Below are 25,838 nucleotides of genomic sequence, written 5' to 3'. Positions count from 1 at the left end.
ATGAATGGATGTTGAACCTTTCAAGTGCTTTTTCTGCATGTATTGAGATGATCATGTGCTTTTTTTTCATTTTGTTAATGTGTTGTATCACATTTATTAGTTTGCATATGTTTAATCATCCTTGCATCCCAAGGAGAAATCTCACTTAGTCATGGTGTATGATCCTTTTCATGTGGTGTCGAATTTGGTTTGCTTGTATTTTATTGAGCATTTTGGCATCTATGTTCATCAGGTTTATTGACCTGTAGCTTTCTTTCCTTCTGGTGTATTTGTCTGGTTTTGATATCAAGGTGATGCTGGCCTCAAAAAGAAAAAAAGAGTTTGGAGATGTTCCTCCTTATATTTTTTCTATTATTTTATTGAAGTCCTATACTGTTATTGTATTGTCAATTTCTATCTGCAGATTTGTAATATTTGCTTTGTATATTTAGGTGCTGTGATGTTGGATGCTTATATACCTATAATTGTTATATTCTCCTGTTGAATTGACCCTTTTATCATTATATATAATGACATTCTTTGTCTCTAGAGACAATTTTAGACTTAAAGTCTATTTTGTCTGATATACATATAGCCTCTTCTGCTTTCTTTTGGTTACTATCTGCATGGAATATCTTTTTTCATCCCTTCACTTTCAGCTTATGTGTGTCTTTAAATGTAACATGAATCTCTTGTAGATCGCATATAGCTGGATCTTGTTTTTTGATCCATTTAGCCATTCTCTGCCTTCTGATTGGGAAGTTTAATCCATTTACACTTAAAGTAATGATTGATAGGTAAGGACTTACTATTGTCATTTTGTTGTTTTCTATCTGTTTTGCAATTGTTTTGTCCTTCTTTTCTTGTTGTCTTTCTCTGTTATTTGATGATTTTTTTAAATAGTGATTTACTTTGATTCTTTTCTCTTTCTATTTGTGTATCTATTATAGTTTTTCTTCAGTGATTTGTAGTTTTCAGCATACATGCCTTGTACATGTTTTTGTAGATTTATCCCTAACCTATTTGGACTATTGTAAACAATAGTGTTCACTTCTAGAATATAGAAATATGGTGTATTTTTGTGTGTTAACCTTGTATTCTGCCATGTTGCTGAGCTACTTTTTAGATATAGGAGGTTTTTAAAAATAGATTTGTTAGGATTATCTATGTCTAATGTGAATAAAGACATTTTTTATTTCTTCCTTTCTAATCTGTGCAATTTTTATTTAATTTTTTCCTACTCTCTGTTGCACTGATTAGGTCTTCCAGTACTCTGATAAATAGCAGTAATGAGTGTGGATAGCCTTCTCTTCTTCTAAATATTAGAAGGAAAATATTGTCTTTCACCATTAAGTGTGAGGTTACATGTAGGATTTTTGCAGATGCTCTTTGTTAGGTTTTTAAAATACTCCTCTATTCCTAGTTTGCTGAGAATTTTTATCATGAATGGTGGTTGAATTTTTTTAGCATGTTAACATAAATAGTATTTTTAATGAAAAATGCATTTTCAAAAAATATTTTTGGGACGAGTGGCATTATATGACTTTTGCAAATCCCTTTAATGCCTGTCTTCATAGAGGACAGTTGGATTCTCGTATCTGCTTCTGCATTCATTCTGTTGTGATAACCTATGGCATGGAAACATCTCACTCTGGTAAAAGCCACTTTATACTCATGAGGGAATAGGAGCAAAAAAGGCAAATAACATCTTAATACTATTGCAAAAAGAGTTTTAGCCTTGCAGACCTCTCTCCCCAGCAGTAGGGGCTCAGGGACTCTCAGAGGTCCTCAGGCCCCTTTCCTTTAGGTGTTGTAAAGAAAAGTGATGCAGGAGGTGGTGATCTCCAGTTCCTTGCTCCTGCCTGAGCATTCCCTGTTTAGACCATAGCTTCCAGTTCATCCACTCCAAATTTTGAGCTTACAGACTCCCAGTCAACCTTGATTTGCCCCTACAAGAATACTACATATTGCCCAAATATTATTTTAAAATATCCCACTTCATTCCCATAGGATAGAGCTTACTGACAGAAGTACACATGATCAAGTAGCCTGAAAAATTACAGACCTGGGAAATATAAGTTAAAATCCTAGGTCAAGGCAAGAGAGAGAAATACAGATTGTGGTTTCTTGGATTTTAAGGGTCTCCAATGGGGATAGTAGTTGGCTCTGAGCTTCCTGGTACCCAGAATTAAAAGCAACATAGTTTCTTGTACCAAAATAAGAAAACATAAGGTTTCCTCAGAGAGGGCGAATCTATTCCAAGCTCTTAGCTCTAACTGAAATTTCTCCAGGAGGCTTCAGAGACACTCAGTGAATAATGTTCTCAACAACTGGATGTTGAATTTTATCAAATGTGTTTTCTCTATTTGGTATGATAGTGTGGCTTTTCTTCTTTAGATTAATAATGTACTGGATAGTATTGATTACTTTTTAAATATCAAATCAACCTGGCATTCCTGGAATAAACCCTGCTTGGTTGTTGCATATTTTCCTTTTTATCCATTGATGGGTTCACCTTGCTAATGTTTTGTTGAGGAGTTTTATGTCTTTGTTCATGAGGGATATTGATTTAAGTTTTCTATTTTTGTATTTTTGTCAGGTTTTGGTATTAGGGTAATAATAGCCTCATAAAATGAGGTGGTAAATATTCTCTCCTCTTTTGTTTTCTGGTAGAATTTGTGTAGTATTGATTGTTCTTTAAATGTTTCATATAATTCTCCAATAAAGGCATCTCGGCCTAAAGCTTTTGATTCTCTTGTTTTCTAGTTTCTTGAGATGGAAGCATGGATTATTGACTTGTGACTTTTATTCTTTTCTAATATAAGCATTTTAATGGTATAAATTTCCTTTTAAGTACTACTTTATCTGCATCCCACAAATTCTGATGTATTTTAATTTTTATTCAGTTGAAAATATTTTAAATTTCCATTGAGATTCCTCTTTGACTCATGTATTACTTAGAATAATGTTATTTCATTTCCAAGAGTTTGGGAATATTTCTGTTATATTTCTGTTATTGATATCTAGTTTAATTCAATTATGACTGGAGAGCATGCTTTTTATGCTGCCAATTCTTTCAAGTTTTTAAGGATTATTTTCTGAAGAAGGATATGATCTGTTTAATTGAATGTTCCTTGTGTATGTGAAAATAGTGCATATTCTGTTGTTTTTATGTGGAGTGTTTTGTATAATGTTAGTTGTGTTCTGTTGGTTGATGATGTTGTTCAGTTCTTATCCTTGATGATTTTCTTTCTTTCTATTTCTATCGATTACTAAGAGAGGAGTGTCAAAATGTCAGATTGTAATTATAGATTTGCTGTATTTCCTTTCACTTCTGTCAATTTTTGCTTCATTTATTTTGGTACCCTTTTGTTTGGTGCATACGCATTTAGCATTGTTGTGGCTTCTTGGTGAATTGATCTTTTATTCTTAAATTATATATAGGAATATATAGATATTCTTAATCATACATTTAAAAATATACATAAAATATTTATATATATTACTTTATATAAAATTAAAAAATTTCAGTGCTTGCTAAATTTAAATGTGTAAGTGTATTGTGTCTGGTATTAATATACCACTCCAGCTTTTTTTAAAGTCATGTTTACATTATATATCTTTTTCCATCATTTTAGTGTTAACTAATAACCTACCTATATCATTATATTTGAATTGAATTTCTTATATAACTCGTTTATGTATTTTCATCCATTCTAATAATCTTTTAATTTCTTTCAACTTTTGCATTTAATATAATTATTGATATGCTTGTATATAAATGTGCTTGTTTTATGATTTCTTTTCTTTGTATTTTTCATCCTCTATTTTCTCTCTTCTGCCCTCTGTTGCATTATGTGACATATTTTAGTGTTCTAATTTATCTTTCATTTTTTTGGTATAACTCTTGGTGTAGGGTTTTTAGTAGTGGCTGTAGGGGTTATAATATACATAGTGAACTTACCACAGTCCACTGGTATCAGTATTTTCCCACTACAGTGGGATGTAGGACCTCTACCATGTAAATCTCATTACCCTCCACTTTATATGATATACTTGTCTTAAATGTTACCTCTTTGTACAAAGAACCCTCCATCAAACTGTGTTACAATTTTTTGCTTTCATTGATCAAATACAATTGAAACAACTTAATAGAGGAATAGTATATTATGTTTACTCAGATATTTACCATTTATGATACTCTTTCTTCAGTCCTGGTCTTCCAGGTTTTCTTTTGTCATCATTTTCTTTCTGTCTGAAGAATTTATTTTAGTAAATCCTTTAGGTCCTCTCTCCTGTGATGGATTATCGTAAATTTTTCTTAATCTGAGATTATTTCTATTTTACTTTAATTCCCGAAGTATATTTTTGTTGGATGTAGAATTCTGGATCAAATATTCTTTCTTTCTGCACTTTAAAATATGTCACTTCCTTGGTTTCTATTTAGAAATCGTATGTCTGGCTATTTTCAAGATTATCTTTGTCTTTACTTTTTAGAAATTTGATTATGACATGTCTGGGTGTGAATGTATTTTAATTTTTTATTAAGATAACATTGGTTTATCACATTGTATAGATTTCAGGTGTACATCATTATAATTTGACGTAGGTACTTGAATCCGTAGATTTATGTCTTTTGCCATATTTGGACAGTTTTCAGCCACTGTTTCTTCAAATATATTTTTAAGCCCTGCGCTCTCTCTCCTTTCCTGCTGGCACTTCTATGAGACAGCTGTGAGATCTTTTGTTTTTGCCTCACAGGTCCTTGAGGCTTTGTTATTTTTTTTTTCAATTTATTCTTTCTCTGTTCTTCAGATAGGAAAATTTTTATTGATCTGCCTTCAAGTTGACTTACCTTTTCCCTTGTCACCTCCATTCTTCTGTTGACCCCAGCCAGTGAGTTCTAAAATTTTGCTTATTATATTTTTCATTCTAAAATATCATTTGGTTCTTCTTTCTATTTTCAATTTCTTTGATAAGCCTTCTGTTTATTTCAGGAGTGTTCATTAATGATTGTTAGAGCATTTTTTTGATAGCTTCTTTAAAGTCCTTATGACACAATTTCAACATATATGTCATCTCGATTTTGGCATCTGAGGATTATCTTTTTTCCTTTGGCGTTTAGATTTTCCTGGTCTTGGTTTGCTAAGTAATTTTGGCTTGTATCCTGGATATTTTTAATATTATGCTATGAATCTCTTGTCCCTTTTGAAAATTTTCCATTTTAGTAGGTAGTCAATCTGTTTATATTTACAACTAGTTCTCTTTTGTGGGCTGTGGTTTGAATACCGATTTAGTTTGTAAAGCCTTCAGAGTGCTGTTTTAGTCTGCCTCATTTACACTATGCTCTACCCAGAGCATGATCTGACACCTGATCCATATTACACACTGCAGTTCAGTGTTGATTCTGGTCAGTTTCACACATGGACTAAATGGAGGTGAGTCCAGGACTTCATACAAAGCTTTAAAGGGTTATTTCCCCAGGTTTATCCTCTCTCGAACTCTCTGCACAGTCTGGTTGGGAAGTGGTACTACTTCTTTGCTGGGGTTGGCTTAGTATAGGACAGAATTAGCTCACAGGGCTTCACCTCACTGTCTTAAATTAGTTGATAGGGTTATTCAATCTCCTATATTTTACTAATTTTCATTGTATTTGTTCTGTCAGTTATGAGAGGGGAGTGTTGAAATATCTGAATATGTTTGTGGATCTGTCTATTCCTCGGTTCTGACAGTTTTTGCTTCACGTATTTTAAAGCTCTGTTATTAGGTGTTCTACTCTTTAGGATTTTATGCCTTCTTGATAAATTAATCCCATTATCACTGTAAAGTTACTATCTTCATCCCTTCTAAGTCTGTTCTCTGAAAATTATGTTGTTGGATATTAATATGATTAGCTGTCTTTTGTGTAGTGTTAGGATGGTATATCTTTTTCTATCCTTTTACTTTTAGCCTATTTGCATCTTTAAAGTTAAAGTGAGTTTCTTATGGGCAGCACATAGTTCGGTATTGCTCTTTTATCCAATCTAAAAATCGCTGCCTTTTAATTGAGTCTTTAGAGCATTTATACATATGTATTATTTATTTATTTATTTTATTGCAGTAACATTGGATTATACCATTATATAACTTTCAGGTGTAGATCGTAATGTATTTTGAATCTTTGTAGATTACATCATGTTCACCACCCAAAGACTAATTCAATCCATTGCCACACACATGTGTCTAATCACCCCCTTTTTCCCCTCCTCCCTACCCCTTTCCCCTCTGGTAACCACTAATCCAATCTTTGTTGCTATGTATTTGTTTATTGTTGTTCTTATCTTCTACTTATGAGTGAGATCATATAGTATTTGACTTTTTCCCTCTGACTTATTTCACTTAACATAATACCCTCAAGGTCCATCCATGTTATCACAAATGGCTGGATTTCATCAGTTCTTATGGCTGAGTAGCATTCCATTGTGCATATATACCACATCTTCTTTATCCATTCATCCCTTTATGGGCACCTAGGTCGCTTCCAAGTCTTGGCTATTGTGAGTAATGATGTGATGAACATAGGGGTGCATGCATCTTTATGCATGTGTGTTTTCAAGTTCTTTGGCTACATACCTAGCAGTGGAATAGCTGGATCATATGGTGCATCTATTCTTAATTTTCTGAGGAAACTCTGTACCCTTTTCCATAGTGGCTGCACCAGTTTGCACTCCCACCAGCAGTGTTTGAGGGTTCCTTTCTCTCCACATCCTCTCCAACATTTGTTTTTTCCTATCTTGTTAATTATAACCATTCTGACCAGAGTGAGATGATATCTCATTGTAGTCATGGTTTGCATTTCCCTGATAGTGAATGATGTTGAATATCTTTTCATGTGCCTGTTGGCCATCCATATATTTTCTTTGGAGAATTGTCTGTTCAGGTCTTTTGCCTATTTTTTAATTGGGTTGTTGGGTTTTTTGTTGTTGAGATGTGTGAATTCTTTGTATATTTTGGATATTAACCCCTTATCTGATATATGGTTTGCAAATATCTTCTCCAATTTATCAGGTTGTCTTTTCGCTTTGTTGATGGTTTCCTTTGCTGTGCAGAAGCTTTTTAGTTGGATGTAGTCCCATTTGTTTATTTTTCTATTGTTTCCCTTGCCCGGTCAGACATGGTATTTGAGAAAAAATGCTGCTAAGACCTATCTATGTCAAAGAGCGTACTGCCTATGTTTACTTCTACAAGTTTCATGTTTTCATATCTTACATTCAGATCTTTACTCCATTTTGAGTTGATTTTTGTGCATGGTGTAAGGGAATGGTCTACTTTCATTCTTTTGCATGTGGCTGTCCAGTTTTCCCAACACCATTTATTGAAGAGACTCTCTTTGCTCCATTGTATGTTCTTGGCTTCCTTGTTGAAAATTAGCTGTCCATAGATGTGTGGGTGTATTTCTGGGCTCTCAATTCTGTTCCATTGATCTGTGTGTCTATTTTTGTGCTGGTACCATGCTGTTTTGATTACTGTGGCTTTGTAGTATATTTTGAGATCAGGGGGTGTGATACCTTCAGCTTAGTTCTTGTTCCTCAGGATTCCTTTGGCCATTCATGGTCTTTTGTTGTTCCATATAAATTTTGGGATTCTTTGTTCTATTTCTGTGAAAAATGTTGTTGGAATTTTGATAGGGATTGCGTTGAATCTATAGATTGCTTTAGGAAGTATGGACATTTTAACAATGTTAATTCTTCCAATCCAAGAGCACGGAATATCTTTCCATTTCTTTGTGTCTTCTTCAATTCCTTTCAACAGTGTCTTATAGTTTTTGGTGTACAGATCTTTTGCCCCTTTGGTTAAGTTTATTCCTAGGTATTTTATTCTTTTTGTTGCAATTGTAAATGGGATTGTATTCTTAATTTCTCTTTCTGCTACTTTGTTGTTAGTGTATAGAAATGCAACCGATTTTTGTTTGTTAATTTTGTATCCTGCAAATACTTGACTGTATTCATTTATTATTTCTAAAAGTTTTTTAGTGGATTCTTTAGGGTTTTCTATATATAAAATCATGTCATCTGTAAAGAGTGACAGTTTCTACTTTTTTTTCTAATGTGGATCCCTTTTATTTCTTTTTCTTTCCTGATTGCTCTGGCTAGGACTTCCAATACTATGTTAAATAAGAGTGATGCAAGTGGTCATCCTTCTCTGATTCCTGTTCTTCGAGGGATAGCTTTCAGTTTTTCTCCATTGAGAATGATATTAGCTGTGGTTTTGTCATATATGATCTTTATTATTTTGAGGTATTATCCTTCCATACCCATTTTATTTAGAGTTTTTATCATAAATGGATACTGTATCTTTTCAAATGCATTCTCTGCATCTATTGAGATGATCATGTGATTTTTATTCTTCATTTTGTTAGTGTGATGTGTCACGTTTATTGATTTACAGATGTTGAACCATCCATGCATCCCTGGAATAAATCCCATTTGATCATGATGTATGATCTTTTTAATTTATTGTTGTATTTGATTTGCTAGTATTTTGTTGAGGATTTTTGCATTGATATTAGCTGTGGGTTGTCGTATATGGCCTTTATTATGTTGAGGTATTTTCCTTCTAAATGGGTACATTTTGTTTAGAGTTTTTGTCATAAATGGATACTGTGTCCTGTCCAATGCTTTCTCTGCCTCTATTGAGATGATCATGTGATTTTTATTCTTCATTTTGTTAATGTAGTGTATCACATTGGTTGATTTGCAGATGTTGAACTATCCCTGCATCCCTGGAATAAATCCCCCTTGATCATGGTGTATGATCTTTTTAGTGTATTGTTGTATTCGATTTGCTAGCATTTTGTTGAGGATTTTTGCATCGATGTTCATCAGTGATATTGGCCTGTAATTTTCTTTTTTTTGTGTTGTCCTTATCTGGTTTTGGTATCAGGATAATATTGGTTTCATAGAATGAGTTAGGAAGCCTCCCCTCCTCTTCAATTTTTTGGAAGAGTTTGAGAAGGATAGGTATTAAGTCTTCTTTGAATGTTTGGTAGAATTCACCAGGGAAGCCGTCTGCTCCTGGACTTGTATTTTTGGGGAGGTTTTTGATTACTGTTATGATTTCCTTACTGGTGATTGGTCTATTAAAATTATCTACTTCTATTTTTAATTTTTTGAGAAATCTCCGTACTGTTTTCCATAGTGGCTGCACCAGTTTGCATTCCCACCAACAGTGTATGAGGGTTCCTTTTTCTCCACAACCTCTCCAACATTTGTCGCTTTTTGTTTTGGTTATTTTTTCCCAGCCATCCCACTACTGGGTAGCTATCCAAATAACTTGAAATCAGCAATTCCAAAAGTCCCATGCACCCCTATGTTCATCGCAGTGTTATTTACAATAGCCAAGACGTGGAAGCAACCTAAGTGCCCACCAACTAATGATTGGATAAAGAAGATATGGTGTATATATCACAGTGGAATACTACTCAGCCATAAAAAAGAATAAAATTGTCCCATTTACAACAACATGGATGGACCTTGAGGGAATTATGTTAAGTGAAATAAGCCAGATAGAGAAAGATGAACTCTGTATGACTCCACTCATAGGTGGAAGTTAAACATATAGACAAAGAGAACTGATTGCTGGTTGCCAGGGGAAAGGGGGGTGGGGGAAGGGCACAAAGGGTGAAGTGGTGCACCTACAACATGACTAATAATAATGTACAACTGAAATTTCACAAGGTTGTAAACTATCATAATCTTAATAAAAAGTTAAAAAAAATTATCTACTTCTTCTTGATTCAGTTTGGGAAGGTGATATGATCCTAAGAATTTATCCGTTTCTTCTAGATTATCCAATTTGTTGGTGTATAGCTTTTCATAGTATTATCTTATAATCTTTTGTATTTCTGAAGTGTCTGTTGCAATTTCTCCTCTTTCATTTCTGGTTTATTTATTTGAGTCTTTCTTTTTTTCTTGGTGAGTCTAGCTAAAGGTTTGTCAATTTTGTTTATCTTTTCAAGAATCAGCTCCTGGTTTCATTAATTTTTTCTGTTCTTTTTTTAGTCTCTATTTTGTTTATTTCTGCTCTGATTTATATTATTTCCTTCCTTCTACTGATTTTGGGCTTTGTTTGTTTTCTTTTCCCGCTCCTTTAGGTGCACTGTTAGATTGCACCTAAAGTTAGATTTGAGATTCTTCTTGTTTGTTGAGGTAGGCCTGAATTGCCATAACCTTCCACCTTAGAACCACTTTTGCTGTATCCCATAGATTTTGGCATGTTGCATTTTCATTTTTATTTGTCTCCATGTATTTTTTTATTTCTCCCTTGAATTCTTCATTGACCCAATCGTTGTTCAGTAGCATTTTGTTTAATGTCCACATTTTTGTGGCTTTTCTGATTTTATTCCTGTAGTTGATTTCTAGTTTCATACTTTTATGGTCAGAAAAGATGCTTGGTATTATTTTGAGCTTCTTAAATTTATTGAGACTTGTTTTGTGGCCTAATATGTGATCAATCTTGGAGAATGTTCCATGTGCATTTGAAAAGAATGTGTATTTTGCAGTTGTTGGATGGAATGTTCTTTATATATCTACTAAGTCCATCTGGTCTAATGTGTCATTTAAGGCCAGTGTTTCCTTATTGCTCTTCTTTTTGGCTGATCTATCTCTTGGTGTAAGTGGAGTGTTAAAGTCCCCTACTATTATTGTGTTACCGTCTATTTCTCCTTTTATGTCTGTTAATAATTGCTTTATATATTTAGGTGCCCCTGTGTTGGTTGCATAGATATTTATTAGTGTTTTATCCTCTTGTTGGATTGTCCCCTTTTCACTATGTGGTGCCCTACTTTATCTCTTGTTACAGTTTTTGTTTTAAAGTCTGTTTTGTCTTTTAGAAGTATTGTGACCCCCACTTTCTTTTCTTTGCTCTCTGCATGGAGTATCATTTTCCATCCTTTCATGTTCAGTTTGTCAGTGTCTTTAGGTCTGAAGGTCTTGTATGCAGCATTTATATTGGTCTTTTTTTTTTATCCAATCAGCTACCCTATGCCTTTTGATTGTAGCATTTAGTCCATTGACACTTAAAGTAGCTATTGAAAAGTATGTTCTTATTGCCATTTTATTACTTTTTTCTGGGTGTTTTAGTAGATCTTCTGTGTCCTTTTCTTCTTCTCTTGCTCTCTTCCCTTGTGGCTTGGTGGCTTTCTTTAGTAATATGTTTGATTTCCTTTCTGTTACTTATTTGTCTATTATTATAGGTTTCTGATTTGCGATTACTATGAAGTTCCTGTATAATATTCTATGTATATAGAATTTATATTGAGTTGATATCCTCTTTAGCTTGATTTCTTTCTAAAGCTCTACTCTTTTAGTCCCCTCTTCCCACATTTTATGTTTTTTAATCATGTCTAATCTCTTATTTTGTGTGTGTCTATCCATCACCCTCTTATCACTGAAATAGGTAATTTTAGTACTTTTGTCTTTTAAGATTCATATTATCTTCATAGATGGTTGATTTGCTACCTTTTACTGTATTTTTGCCTTTACTAGAGATTTTATTGCCTGTTTTTTAAAAAAAATATTTTTCTATCCCTATTTATGGTCTTCTGTTTCCCACTTGAATAAGTCCCTCCAGCATTTCTTGTAGGGCTGGTTGCTTGGTGATAAACTCCTTTTATTTTTGCTTATCTGGTAAAATCTTTCTCTTTCCTTCCATTCTGAATGATAACCTTGCTGGATAGAGTATTCTTTGGTGTGGGTTTTTTCCTTTCAGTACTTTAAATAAGTCATGCTACTCTCTTCTAGCCTGTAGGGTTTTGTCTCAGAAGTCTGCCGATAGCCTTAGGGGCTTTCTTTTGTATGTCACTTGTTGCCTTTCTCTTGCTACTTTTAGGATTCTCTCTTTATCTTTAACTTTGGACATTTTAATTATAAGGTGACTTGGTGTGGGCCTCTTTAGATTTATCTTGTTTGGTGCTCTCTGTGCTTCCTGTACTTGGATGTCTGTTTCCCTCCTTAGGTTAGGAAAGTTTTCAGCTATTATTTCTTCAAATAGATTCTCTGCCCCTTTGTCTCTCTCTTCTCCTTCTGGGACACCTATCATACAAATGTTAATGTGCCTGATATTGTCCTAGATTTCCCTTAGACTGTCTTCATTCTTTTTAATCCTTTTTTCTTTTATCTGTTCAGCTTGGGTGATTTCCTCTAGTCTCTCATCCAGCTCACTGATCCATTCTTCCATATCATCTACTCTGCTATTGATTCCCTTTAGTGAATTTTTCATTTCCAGTGTTGTATTCTTCGTTTCTGATTGGTTCTCTTTTATATTTTCCAGTTGTTTTTTGGCATTCTCACTGTGTTCATCCAGTCTTCTCCCAATATCGTTGAGCATCCTTATGAGTTTTTGTTTGAACTCTTTGTCAGGCAGATTGCTTATTTCTGTTTCATTTAGTTCTTTTTCTGGGGTTTTGTCCTGTTCCCTTGGTTGGAATGTATTCCTTTGCCTCCTCATTATGCCTCTTTTTCTGTGCTTATATCTATGTATTATTAGGTCAGTCAGCTATGTCTCCTGATCTTGGAGAAGTGGCCTTATGTAAGAGATACCTTTTGAGGCCTGATGATGTGCTTCCCTCTTGTCACTAGTCCAAATGTTCCAGCAGTGACCTCTTTGTGGGCTACGTGTATCATTCTGCTGCAGCAAGGTTGCTCTTACTGCAGGTACCCAGAGAGTCCAGGCTTTCCCTCCCTTGCTGGCTGCTTGTAAATCAGGTTTGGGGAGCCTCAGCACCGTTGGCTACAAGGTCTAATAGTAAACTGCTTTTGCAGTTTTGCTGTTAATTGAGTAGGCACCCAATGTAGCTGGTTGCTAGGCTCAGAGGCCTACAGTTGCTGTAGGCCTCAGGCCTGTAAGGCTGTTGTCAGCTCTCTTAGGATTGCAGCTGAGTGGGGCTGGCCCTAGGCATGGGAGCACCCAATTGTTTCAGGATTTGGAAGGTGGGGGCAATCCTCTCTGTGGCTGTTTGTGAAGCACAGGTTTTCTGCCACTGATAAACCCCATCCCCTCACAGGTCCCCACACACAGTCAACACAGTCCTGGCCCATGCACACTTCCTGACCCCTTGGAGTGTACCCAGTTGCCCCACTGCAGAGGCCTCCACCTCTCCACCAATGCCCCCCACAGTTCACCTGGTCTTCACACAGGCCCTGCCCCACAGAGGCAGACACACTTACCTGCCTGTAGAGGATAAAGCCACCCTGTCTATGCAGGCCGACAAGTAGTCTGAGGGCTTGCTGTTGGGTGGGGCTGGTCCCTAGGATGTGCTGCCTGCCCTGGCTGAACTGTATTAAATCTGCACTCTATTGGACGTGGCCAACCCCTGGGATGACAGGCCAGATGAAGAATTTCAATGGCATCTGCCAGTGTCTGTGTCAGCACGCCTGCACTAGGTCATAATAATGGCTGCTACCAGTCTTGGTCTCTGGAGAGGTCTCACCTCTCACTGAGGTGCACCCAGAGCCTCTGAGGTGAGAATCTTTTTACCCAAGGACTGTGCAGCTTTCTTTCTGGTGATTTTAGGTTGTTCTCTGAAGTGCGTGAATTTGCACATGGCCCTTTAAGAGCCAGGTTTTTCCAGCTTTCTTCTGATAGCTTTTCTGGGGGTATTTCCTGTTGTAGTTAATAGCCAGTGATGCCAGATAGTAGGGCCCTCCTCTCAGTTGTGCTGAGTCTCAAGGATGCTTATAGTGGTAACAGGTCCCCGCTCAGATCCCCACTTCTCCAGGGAGGGCTGTGTACCTTAACATTGCTCCCACCTGGCTGGCTGTGAAGCTCTGCTGCTCGTGAAGGTGGCTTCTTTCCTCTCCAGAAGGAATTTCTGCCTCTTCCACATCAGTCAGGACTGTCCGTTGTTGTGGGGGTTCTTTTTTATCCAGTTTTCAGTTCTCTCTCTGGGGTAATTTTTCCAAGAATAGTTGTAACCCGGTTGTGTTCATGGGAGGAGGTGAGTTCACAGTCCGCCTGTGCTGCCCTCTTGACGAGATCTTCTAGACCATTTATATTTAATGTGATTGCTGATATGGTTGGGTTTAAGTTGTTTTCCATTTCTCCCATCTGTTCTCTTTTTTCTTACTTTTCTTTGAGTATTTCTTATTCATTTTAGCTTCCTTTGTTGTCTTATTAGTTATAACTCTTAGTTGTGTTATTTGCATGGTTGCTTTAGGGTTTATATTATACATGTTTTCCATTTTATTATACATTTCACTTCTTCACAATATATTGGTATCGTTTTTCCTTTAAAAAGTCAATTATATTTCTAAAGAGATTTGAATAATAGGAAAAAATATTTTATATTTTCCTAATGTACTTCTTATTATCTCTTCTCTTTATTCCTTCTGTAGATCTAGATCCATCTTACATCATTTTCCTTCTGCCTGAAAGTCTTTTTTAAACATTTCTTTTGTAGTTCTGTTTTCTGTCACTTTTGTTCTTTCAGCTTTTGTATATCTGACAAGGTTTTTATTTTGCTTTCATTTTTGGAAGATACTTATGTTAAGAATTCTAAGGTAATAATGTTTTTCTTTTAGTACTTGTGTATCTGATCCATTGTCTTGTGGCTTTCCATGTTTCCAACAAGTTGCGGCTTTCCTCCCCTCTATACATAATGTGTGATTTTTTTGAGGTTGCTTTTAAGATTTCCTTTTTTACTAGTTTTCAAGAATTTGACTATGATATGCCTTGGTGTGGTTTTCTTCATGTTCTTGTGCTTGGATTTCATGGAACTTTTTGTATTTGTGGGTTTATAGTTGGTCAAAATTCTGAAAGATTTCAGTTCTTATATCTCTACATATTTCTTTTTTTTCTTTTTTTTTGGTGAAGAAGATTGGCCCTGAGCTAACATCTGTTACCAATCTTCCTCTCTTTGCTTGAGGAAGATTGTCACTGAGATAACATCTGTACCAGTAGTCCTCTGTCTTGCATGTGGGTTGCCACTACAGCATGGCCTGATGAGCCATGTGCAGGAATGTGCCTTGGATCCAAACCAGCATACCCCAGGCTGCCAAAGTAGAGCACGCAAACCCAACCACTACACCACCTGGCCTGCCTTTTTGCATATTTCTTATGTCCTCTGTCTTCCTCTCCTCCCTCAGGGACTCTAATTATACCTACATTAGGCTACCTGAAATTGTCCTATAGCTCATTGATGCTTCATTCATTTTTTCAGGCTTTTGTGTTTCATTTTGGGCCATCTATATTACTGTGTCTTCAAGTTCACTAATCTTTTCTGCAGTGTCTAATCTGATGTTAATGCAATCCAGTGTATTTTTTTGTCTCAAATACTTTTATATCTTTCATGTCTCCATTTAACATGTTCCATTGTCCTCTAGCTTACTGAGCAGATGGAATACAGTTGTAACAAGTTTTAATGTCCTCATCTACTAGTTCTATAGATTGCACATTTGTATGTCAATTTTGATTGATTTTTCTCCTCATTGTGGATCCTGTTTCTCCTTCTTTGCATACCTCGTGTATTCTTTATTCACTGCTGTGTAACAATATTACTGCATCTTAATGGATTATAACAACACATGTTTATTGTTTCACACTTTCTGTGTGTTGAATTCAGGCATGACTTAGCTGGGTTTTCTGCAAGGCTGCAATCAAGGTGTCAGCCAGGGCCATAGTCTCATCTGAGTCTCAACTAGGGGAAGAATCACTTCTAAGCTCATGTAGTTGTTGGTAGAATTTATTTCCTTATGGTTGTAAGACTGAGTATTTTAGTTTCTTTCTGGCAGTGGTCAGATGCTGCCCTCAGCATCTTGCCATATGGACCTCCTAAAATAGTCAACAGCATCATCAAACCTAGCAAGGGAGAGAATCTCAGAGTGATACAAGAACCATGATCCTATGTAACATAATCACAGAAGTGGCATTCATCACCCTTTCCACATTCTATTGGTTAAAACAAGTTGCATGACCCACCCACACTCAAGGTGAAGGGAATCACACAGGAGTGTGAACACCAGAGGGCAGAGATGACAGGGCCAATTTAGAGACTGTCTATCACACCTGATAATTTTTAATCAAATGCCAGACATTGTGGATTTTACTTTGTTGGGTCCTCGCTATTTCTGTATTCCTGGATATTTCTGTTTCCCTATATTCTTCAGTTTTATTTTGAGACTGAGTTAAGTAAACTGGAAACAGTGTTATCCTTTGGGGTCTTGCTTTTTAGTTTCTGTTAGGTGAGACCACAGTGGTTTTATTCTAGGGCAGTGGTTCTCAATTTGCTCCCAGGGGATATTTGGAAATGTCTGGTGACACTTGTACACCTGGGACGGTTGCTACTGGCACCTAGTAGGTAGAGGCCAGGGGTGCTGTGAAATATTCTATAATACACAACACAGCCCCTACAATGAAGAATTTACTCTGTAATGTAATTAGTACTGAGAGTGAGAAATACTGATGTGTATGAAGTACTTAGGACAATGCTTTGCACTGAGTGTGTTCTCACTAGTGCTGAGGTCACGAAACCCAGGTCTAGGGCTAAATTTGGCCCACTATTAACCCAAAATCCTTGTAGGGATTCTACCTATGACCTATAAATTATGTGGTTTTACACTCTGGCTGGTGGGAGCAGGAACTATTTCTGGCCGTATGTGAGCTCTAGGTATTTGTTCCTCCAATCTTTGTAAGTGCTTCTTTTCATGGCCCTGGAGCATTCCTCACACTTATGTGCTGATAAGGACTAAGATGAAAAATGTAAGAGCACCTTCCAAAGATCTCTGGAGCTCTCTCTCTGTGATTATCTCCCTTCTCTGTTATCTGGCATTGCGCATGCCAGCCACCTTGTTCTCCCTGGACTCCCAGCACTGTCTTCTCCCCTCGAGGACATTGCTGGGCTCTCACTCCAGTTAACTAGGTGACTAGCTAGGTGATTGTAGGGCTTCTCTCATTTGTTTCTCTCTTCTCTAAGGGATACTATCTTTTATTCCCTGGTCTTCTATGTCTTGAAAATCAGTTTTTCATTTTGTTTCTTTCTTTTGTTTTAAAAAATTTTTTTTTATTTTTAATTGAAATATAATTGATACACAACACTGTATTAGTTTTATGTGTACAACATAATTTGATATATGTATACATTGAGAAATGATTACTACAATAAGTTTAGTTAACATCCATCACCACACATAGTTACAAATTTGTGTGTGATGAGAACTTTTAAGATCTGTTCTCTTAGCAACTTTAAAATATACAACACTGTATTGTTAACTAATAATTAATAGTCATCACACCCTACATTACATTCTCACAGCTTATTTATCTTACAACTGGAAATTTGTACCTTTTAACTGCCTTCACCCATTTTGCCCATCCTCCACTCTCTGCCTCTGGCAACCACCAGTCTGTTCTCTCTATCTATGAATTTGGCTTTTTTTTTTTTTTTTAGAGTTCACTTAGCTTTAATTTGGATTTTTCTTTAGATTTTTTTAAGATTTCTAATTAATATCATACAGTGTTTGTCTTTCTCTGTCTGACTTATTTTACTAAGCATGATGCCCTCAAGGTTCATTCATGTTGTCACAAATGGCAGGTTTCCTTCTTTTCTATGGCTGAATAATATTTTATTGTCTGTATATCCAGTCCCATTTTCCCCTCTAGGCCAGAAGGGGAAGGCTTCTATTTCTCTTCTTATGTTGTATAGAAATTTTATTTGAAAGAGCAGTAGAGATTGTGTCCTCCTATCTAAGGCAGAGTTACCTAGAGTCTTGGCTAGTTGCTGCCATAGCTGCTGCTTTCGTTAGTGTCAATTCACCACTGGTTTAAAATACCGGCACGTAATTCCAAATGATTTTATTTTAAAATATCCACGTCTAAGACATAAATAATGCATGTTAAAAAAACAAAGCAAACGAGGATTACATGCGTCTCCCTCATGAATCCCTGGGGCACTCGCCCAGAGATAAGATCTTGTAACAGTTTAATGTATCTTTCTCTTTTTCTTTTTCTTTCTCTCTCTGAGTGTATGCATGTGGACACTGCACATCTACACACACAAGTTTTGCTATCTGGGAGTTTTTGATGGCATTTGTAAGTTACTGAATTTCACTGTGAAATTTCTCTTTTTGATTTTTCACTGAAACTTGCTTAAAAGGACAATTTTGTCACTGATCCTTAGTAAATCTGTTATTTCATGGTTTTCCAGTCTTCCATTTAACACTTTATTTCCTTATTTTGTTCCTTTGCATAATAAAATATACCTGAATCCATTTGTAAGAATATTGGAAAGCTATCAAATAACCAAATCAAATACCCTCACATTTATTTGTTTATTCAACAAACATTTTTAAGCACTTCCTATGTACTAGACAGAAGAGACTAAAGTCACAGAATTTAATATTGAAATACCATAATTAAAAATATGTTACTTTAATACTATAGTATAAAACATCTATTTTGAATAGCCTCTGGGAACTAGTACCACTAACTTGACTCTTTTTATTAGCCTTTGAAATTAAAGTGATCATCTTATAACTTTAATCTGCTTTTGTTAAAACTTGAAATACAAAGTGTCTATAACCAATGGCTTTGGTGAATTATATTTCGTAAAACTCACTACTAAAATTCTGTGAACTTTTTCTTGCCCATTATTTTTATTCGGATTTTAGTGTTTACAGATGAGGACACTAAGGCACAGAGAGGTCAAGGAACTTACTCAAGGTCACAGGTCTGGTAAGTGACAGAGCCAGGATTCAAACCCAGTCTGTCTCCAGTCTGTGCCTGTACTAGGGAAAAGCCAGCATGATAGAGCCCGAAGAGCACAGAACAGGGAGTTCTGCTGCTGTGTAACTTTGTAGATGTAACTTGCCTTCTCTGGGTCTGGCTTTCTGATCTATAAAATTAGAAGGGTTTAGTTTAGACTAAGGGTTGGCAAACTTTTCCTGTGAAGGACCACATAATATATATTTTAGGCTTTGCAAACCATATCATTACTATCACCTCTTCTGTTGTAGGATGAAAGCGGCCACAGACAATACAGAAACAAATGAGCATGGCTTTGTACCAATAAAGCTTTATTTACAAAAATATGAGGCATGCTAGATTTGGCCCATGGAATGTAGTTTGCCTGTCCCTTGCCCTAATCTATCATTGAATTAAAGCTTATCTTCCTCTAATACTTCCCGGAGGTAGAACATAATAAAAAGAAAGGCGATCTTAATTTTTGTTTTAAATTTTTATTTAAGTGTTTCTTGTCTTAGAACCATAACTGGTAAGTTATTGGGGAAAAGATCTCTGGACTCAGAATTCTGAGTTGGAATCACGGCACTGCCACTTACTATGTAGATGGTTTGATCAGATCACTGGATTATTCTGAGACTTGAGTTTTTTTGTAAAATGAGGATCATGATATAAATGATGATATAATAAAACCTATTTAGGTTTTTGGGGGAGTTAGATAATATTTGTGAATGCATTTTGAAAACTACAAATTGTTTTTCACGATATTTGGTTTGTGTTAACTCTCCCACAGGAGTACCAGCTCATGATAGGGCTCAGTAGTGCTATGCTCTGGGCTTCCTATTTCATCACATACTTACTGATGTTTTTAATCATCGTCTGTTTACTGTGCGTGGTTTTATTTGTCAAGGCAAGTATTTATGTGAATGCAGCATGCTGCAGCTAAACTTTGAGGGGGGATAAAGTAATTGCAGGTATGGGCTGAGTGGGCTTTAGGTTGCAGAAGAATAAATGTGTTTTTCATGATTCTACCTGGAAATTCAGAAGCTGCTCAGTCTGTTAGCAAACAAAACCGTAGACCTAGATTGATAGCCCTTCTGTGAGAAATGAGTTATTTAGTTAACTTTCTGTCACGTTGAGCAATGAGTTGTTTCGCTAGGGCTACTTAAGTGTTTAAGGATGTTTTCCTTCACCTCCCTTGTTTTTCTATGGCACCACTCCCTCTATAACTAAACTGGCTTCCCAATTGTTTTGTCAGATTGTATCTACAGTTGTCCTCCCATACAGTGACCGATCTCTCGTCTTCATCTTTTTCCTGTGTTTTGTCATCGCCTCCATATTCTTTGGCTTTCTGCTTACCACATTCTTCAATACAAGTGAGTCTAAGACTTTGTCCATGGAAGATGCTAAGTGTTTCAGTTGACTGAAAGGGGATTTTATCAGAGAGCACCTCATATAGAGCCTCTGCTTTCATTCTAACTAAGTGCATGTGAAATGATTTGAGAGGAAGGGCAAAGATTGGTGAAAATGAATATAGCATAGCATGCATGAGAAAAGAAAATAAAAACCAACATAAGATCGTATGTGACAAGAGGATAGAAACTAAAATACAGTCATATGGAAATATTCCTTCATTCATTGAGTCACTCATTGAACTCTTTGGATCACTTCTCACATAACTGGAACAATTTCGAATATATGAAAAGCAAATGAGAATTGCTTTCCTGCCCTTGGTTCAGATGTGCAAGAGGGATGTGTGACTAGAGAAATTCAGATGGGCCTAGTTAGGGACTTTGTAGAATTACTTCTCCAGTGGTCATTTTCTGTTACATTTATTAAAAAAAATAAGTAAATTTTCTTTTTCAGACAACAAACTGTCATCACTTTTTCACTTTTATATCTGGAACAATTAGAATATTACCTTCTCTCAGTCCTTTAGGGCACAAGTACCATAAAACAAAGGATGGTGAAAAAAATTTACATTTCATAGGTATTTTTATTGTTTCCTGCAATAACACTGCTCTCAACTGGTTCGTTCTTATGAAGTAGAGCATCATACCTCTCACCTACATAAAGCACAGTAAAACTATGGGTAGAGAGAATTACTATGTCCAAGTAAGGCTGAAGGTGACATGCCGAAGAGCACTGTAAAGTAGGCAAATACCAGTGAATGACTCACTTGGGCAAAACAACTGTGATACTGATTAAATATTTTTAAAATTCCTTCTGTTTATAAACACTGCTGAGTGGCACAAAGTCCAAAAACTAAGCAAGAGGTGATTGAAAGCCAAAGCTAGCTTTTGTCTTGGGAGTTTCTGTTGAATACCAGAGATTTTGGAGTTTTCCTCTGACAGCATTCAAGGAGCTAAGGTAAGCCCAGAGCCTGCTGAAGGTGGAATATTTAAGAGGACACCTCAAATAAAGGCAGGACCCCAAAGAGCCATCCTCACTGAAAAGGAGAATGAGAAATAAAGATGCCACACAGAAGGAACAGCAAATTTTTGCCTTGCTTAAATTCACCAAAATATTAAGATTGTGGTTTACGTGAGAAAGATGTCAGTGAGTGCAATCAGCAGGTAGCAATTCCACGTTTTATACCAGAAGACTGGTGAAGTATTTAAAATTTTATATTTTGTAAGTTATCTAAGTGCTTCTGTATCTCTCCAGCAATCTACCTATATATCTGAAGTTTTTTGTGGTTCCTGTTTTGGTTGCCTTTTTGGCTAAATAATAAAACTCCACATATTCTCTGGGAAATAATCTATGTATGAGTTGGTATCATTCTATTATTTTTCCATAGATGCCTTTCCATATCTATTTCCTTGATTTTAAGTCCTTTAAGTTTTTTTTAATGGTGTGAAATAGTATATCATAAATGCAAGTGTGATTATACAATATAAATAATAATAAAACAAATGCCCAGATTCTCACCCAGGTGGTCACATACCACATGAGAAAAGAGAAATTTGATAATACTTGAGGAACACTTTATGTGCCCCTTTCTGATAACAACCACTATTCTGATTGGCTTTTCTTTGTGGCTTTACCACTTATATATCTAAGTAATGTATTGCTTAGTTTTATTAGTGAAATTGCACTGTATGATTTTTATACAACTCAGCCTTATGATTAAGCTTTGTCTGTGTAGTTGTGGATAACTGTGATTTCATTTTTACTGCTGTATAGTATTCTATTGTACAATATTCAGTTTTACACTTGAATGTTTGAGTTGTTTCTAGTTAGTTACTATTATGAATAATACTGATGTGAACATTCTTGTATGTGTCAGTTGGTGCAGATGTGCAAGATTTTTTCTGGAGTACATAATTGGGCATAGAATTTCTTATTCATAGGGTATGTGAACATGTTACCTTACTCAGTTATGTCAGACTCTTTCCAAAGTGGTTATACAATTTAACAATCCTCCTAGCAGTAGATAAGTGTTCCTATTGTTTCATATTTTAAAAATTTGTACCATATTTTGAAGCATGAAAGATATCTCATAGTACTTTGAATTTGTAATTCCCTGGTAACGGTTGATGCTGATCACATTTTTAGGTTAATATGAACCGTATGTGTTTTTCTCTATAGAATGCCTGTTAACATCTTTTGACCATCTTTTTTTACAGCTTTACAGAAGTATAACATTCATACCATAAAATCACCCATTAGTAAATTTATCAACTTATGCAAGCATAACCAAATATCGTTTTAGAAATTTTCCATCACTCTCAAAATTTCCTTTGAGCCTGTTTTCAGTCAATCCCCACTCTTACCTCTCTGATATAAGACAACACCTTCTCTGCTTTCTCTCTATATAAATTTGGTTTTTCTAGACATTTGGTGTAAATGGGACCATAAAATATATACTTTTCTTCTTTTAAAATATCTAGTCTGGCTTCTTTCACTTAACGTAATGATTTTGAAATCCATTCATGTTCTAGAAAGTATCAATATTTCCCTCCTATTAATTGCTGGATAATATTTCCTTGTATGGATGGACCACATTTTATTTATCCATCCAACAGTTGATGGACATGTAGATTGTTTTCAGTTTTTTTTGACCATTATGAATAATGTGGCTATGACTATTTACATACAAGTCTTTGTGTGAATGTATGTTTTTATTTCTCTTAGAAAGGCAATTGCTGGGTTGAGGAATAAATTTATATTTAACTTTTAAAGAACTTCCCAAAATGTTTTCTGAAGTGTCTGTACAATTTTATATTTTTTCCTATAGCAGTAAGTGAGAATTCCAGTTTCTCCACATTCTGGCCAATGTTTTTTTGTCTGTTTTTTTTATTATTGTTATAGCTGTTGCAGTGAGTGTGCACTGATAACTCATTGTGGCGTTTTTTTTTTTTTTTGATGGGGCATGTATAATATTTAATGCTTGTATGAATGTAAGTTATATCCAAGATTGTTTTACTGTTAGAGATTCTGTGCATTGTTGTATACATTTGGACCAGCTTGTCAGTTGCTACAGAAGATCCTGCTGGGACTTTGACAGAGACTGGATTAAATCTATAGACCAATTTTAGGAAAACTGTCATCTTGAAAAATATTGGGTCTTCCGTGGACATGGAGTGTCTTTCTATTTAGATATTTAATTTCTTCCAGAGATATTTTGTATCTTTCAGTGTACAGTGTTAAATTTATTCCTAAATATATTATTATTTTGGATACTACATGTAATTGTCGTTGTGGATTTAAATTTTCCTAACAGCTGGTAATGTCAAGCACCTTTTCATGTGCTTATTTGCTATTCGTGTCTCTTCTCTAGTGAAATATTCGTTCATTTCTTTTGTCCACTTTATAATTGGTCTGTTCATCTTTTTGGTTTTTTTTTTAGGTGAAGTTCACACAACATAAAATTAACCATTTTGACGTGTACATTTCAGTGGCATTTAGCACATTCACAATGTTGTGAAACCGTCACCACTATCTTGATCTAAGACGTTTTTGTTATTCTCAAAAGTTCCCATTAAACAGTCATTCCTTATTGCCCCCTTCCACCAGCCCCTGGCAACCACTAATCTATTTCTGTCTCTATGGTTTTACTTATATATTGTATATAAATGGAATAATACAATATATGACTTTTTGTGTCTGCCTTCTTTCACACAGCATAATGTTTTCAAGGTTCATTTGTCTTTAGCATGCATCAGCACTTCATTTCTTTTTAATGTCTAAATAATATTCCATTGTATGAGTATACCACATTTTAAAAATCTATTCATCTGTCGGTGAGCATTTGTATTGTTTCCAAATTTTTGGCTATTGTAGCCATGCTGTGAACATTTGTGTACCAGTATTTCTGTGAATATCCATTCTCACTTCTTCTGAGTGTATACATGGGAGTGGAATTGAAGAATCGTATGGTCATTCTGTGATTAACTTTTGGAGGAACCACCAAATTAGTTTTCACAGTGGCCACACCATTTTACATTCCAACGAGCAATGTAGGAAGGTTCCAGTTTCTCCATATCTTTGCCAACACTTATTTTCTAATTTTTCTTTAAATTATAGTCATCATGGTGGGTATGAAGTGGTATCTTATGGTTTTGAATTGCATTTTTTAATGACTCATGTTCTTGAGCATATTTTCATATGCTTGTTTGCTATTTGTGTATCTTCTTTGGAGAAATGTCTGTGCAAGTCCTTTGCCCATTTTTAAATTGGGTATTTTTTAATTCATTTATATTTTTATTATTAGATTGTAAGAGTTCTTTATATATTCTAGATACAAGTCTCTTATCAGATATATGATTTGAAAGTATTTTCTCCCGTTCTGTAGATTGTCTTTTCACTTTCTTGATGGTATCCTTTGATGCCCAAAAGTTTTTAATATTGATGAAGTCAGATTTTTTCTGTTTTTCTTTTGTTGCTTCTGCTTTGGGTGTCATATCTAAGAAAGCATTGTCAAATCCAGGGTGACAAAGATTTACTGCATGTTTTCTTTTAGGAATTTTATAGTTTTAATTCTTAAATTTTTGTCTTTGATCCATTTTGAATTAATCTTTATATATGGTGTGAGGTAGGTGTACAACTTCATTCTTTCTTTTTTTTTTTCTTTGGTGAGGAAGATTGTCCCTGAGCTAACATCTGTGCCAATAATTCTTTTTATTTTTTGTATGTGGGATGCCACCACCACGTGGCTTGATGAGCAGTGTCTGTACCCATGAACCCCAGGCCACCAAAGTGGAGTGCACGAACTTAGCCACTACACCACTAGGCCAGTCCCTCAGCTTCACTCTTTGAATGTGTATATCCAATTGTCCCAGCACCATTTGTTGAAAAGACTATTCTTTCCCTCATCGAATTGTCTTGGTGCCCATGTCAAAATCTATTGACCATAGGTGTACGGATTTATTTCTGGACTCTTAATTTTGTTCCATTGACCTACATATTTGTTCATACATCAGTACCGTACTGTTTTGAGTACTGGAATAGAGGGGTCTTAAATACATATCGCTAAGTGATCAAAGCCAGTCCAAAAAGGGTATTTATTTTATGATACCAGCTATATGACTTTCTGGAAAAGGCGAAACTGTAGAGACAGTAAAAACATCAGTGGTTTCCAAGGGTTCTGGGGGAGGGCTATGAATAGGTGGAGCACAGGGCATTTTTAGGGTGGTGAAACTATTCTGTGTGATACTGTAATAGTGAATACATGACATTTTGTATTTGCCAAAATCCATCGAACTGTGCAACACAAAAGATAAACCCTAATGTAAACTATAGACTTTAGTTAATAATAGTGTTTCAATATTGGTTATTTGATTGTAACAAATGTACCACACTAATGCAAAATGTTAAATAGGAGAATCTATGTGTGGAGGTGGGCAGGGGAGAAAAGGTATATATGTATTTAAGTTTATTTCTAAGTATTTATTTTATATCATTCACTTTGTTACACTTGTTAATTCTAATATCTTTAGAATTTTTTGTTTTCTACATTTATAGTAATATCATATTTAAATAGTACATTTTAAAATGATCCGTTTGAGTCCTCATAACATTGGTTTTGCTCTGCATTACTATACTGACTAGAACTTTTAATACCTAATTGAGTAGAAGTTATGACAATGGGCTTTGTCTTATTCCTGATATTATATTTCCAGCCTTTTACCATTAAAAACAAACAA

The 25,838-nt window shown here is 35.4% G+C and overlaps 1 protein-coding gene across 1 annotated transcript in view; it reads left to right on the top strand.

The window, feature by feature from the left end:
- LOC124241987 (phospholipid-transporting ATPase ABCA3-like) overlaps nucleotides 1–25,838 on the top strand; it is a 211,595-nt gene that overhangs the window by 54,401 nt on the left and 131,356 nt on the right. The window contains exons 7-8 of the mRNA XM_046666407.1: nucleotides 19,484–19,600; nucleotides 19,949–20,066. Coding sequence (XP_046522363.1) covers nucleotides 19,484–19,600; nucleotides 19,949–20,066 — 235 coding nt within the window. The remainder of the gene's footprint in view (nucleotides 1–19,483; nucleotides 19,601–19,948; nucleotides 20,067–25,838) is intronic.

This window comes from Equus quagga, chromosome 7, assembly GCF_021613505.1.
Source record: "Equus quagga isolate Etosha38 chromosome 7, UCLA_HA_Equagga_1.0, whole genome shotgun sequence".
Classification (NCBI taxonomy): Eukaryota; Metazoa; Chordata; class Mammalia; order Perissodactyla; family Equidae; genus Equus; species Equus quagga.
This window is presented reverse-complemented; position numbering and strand designations above follow the sequence as displayed.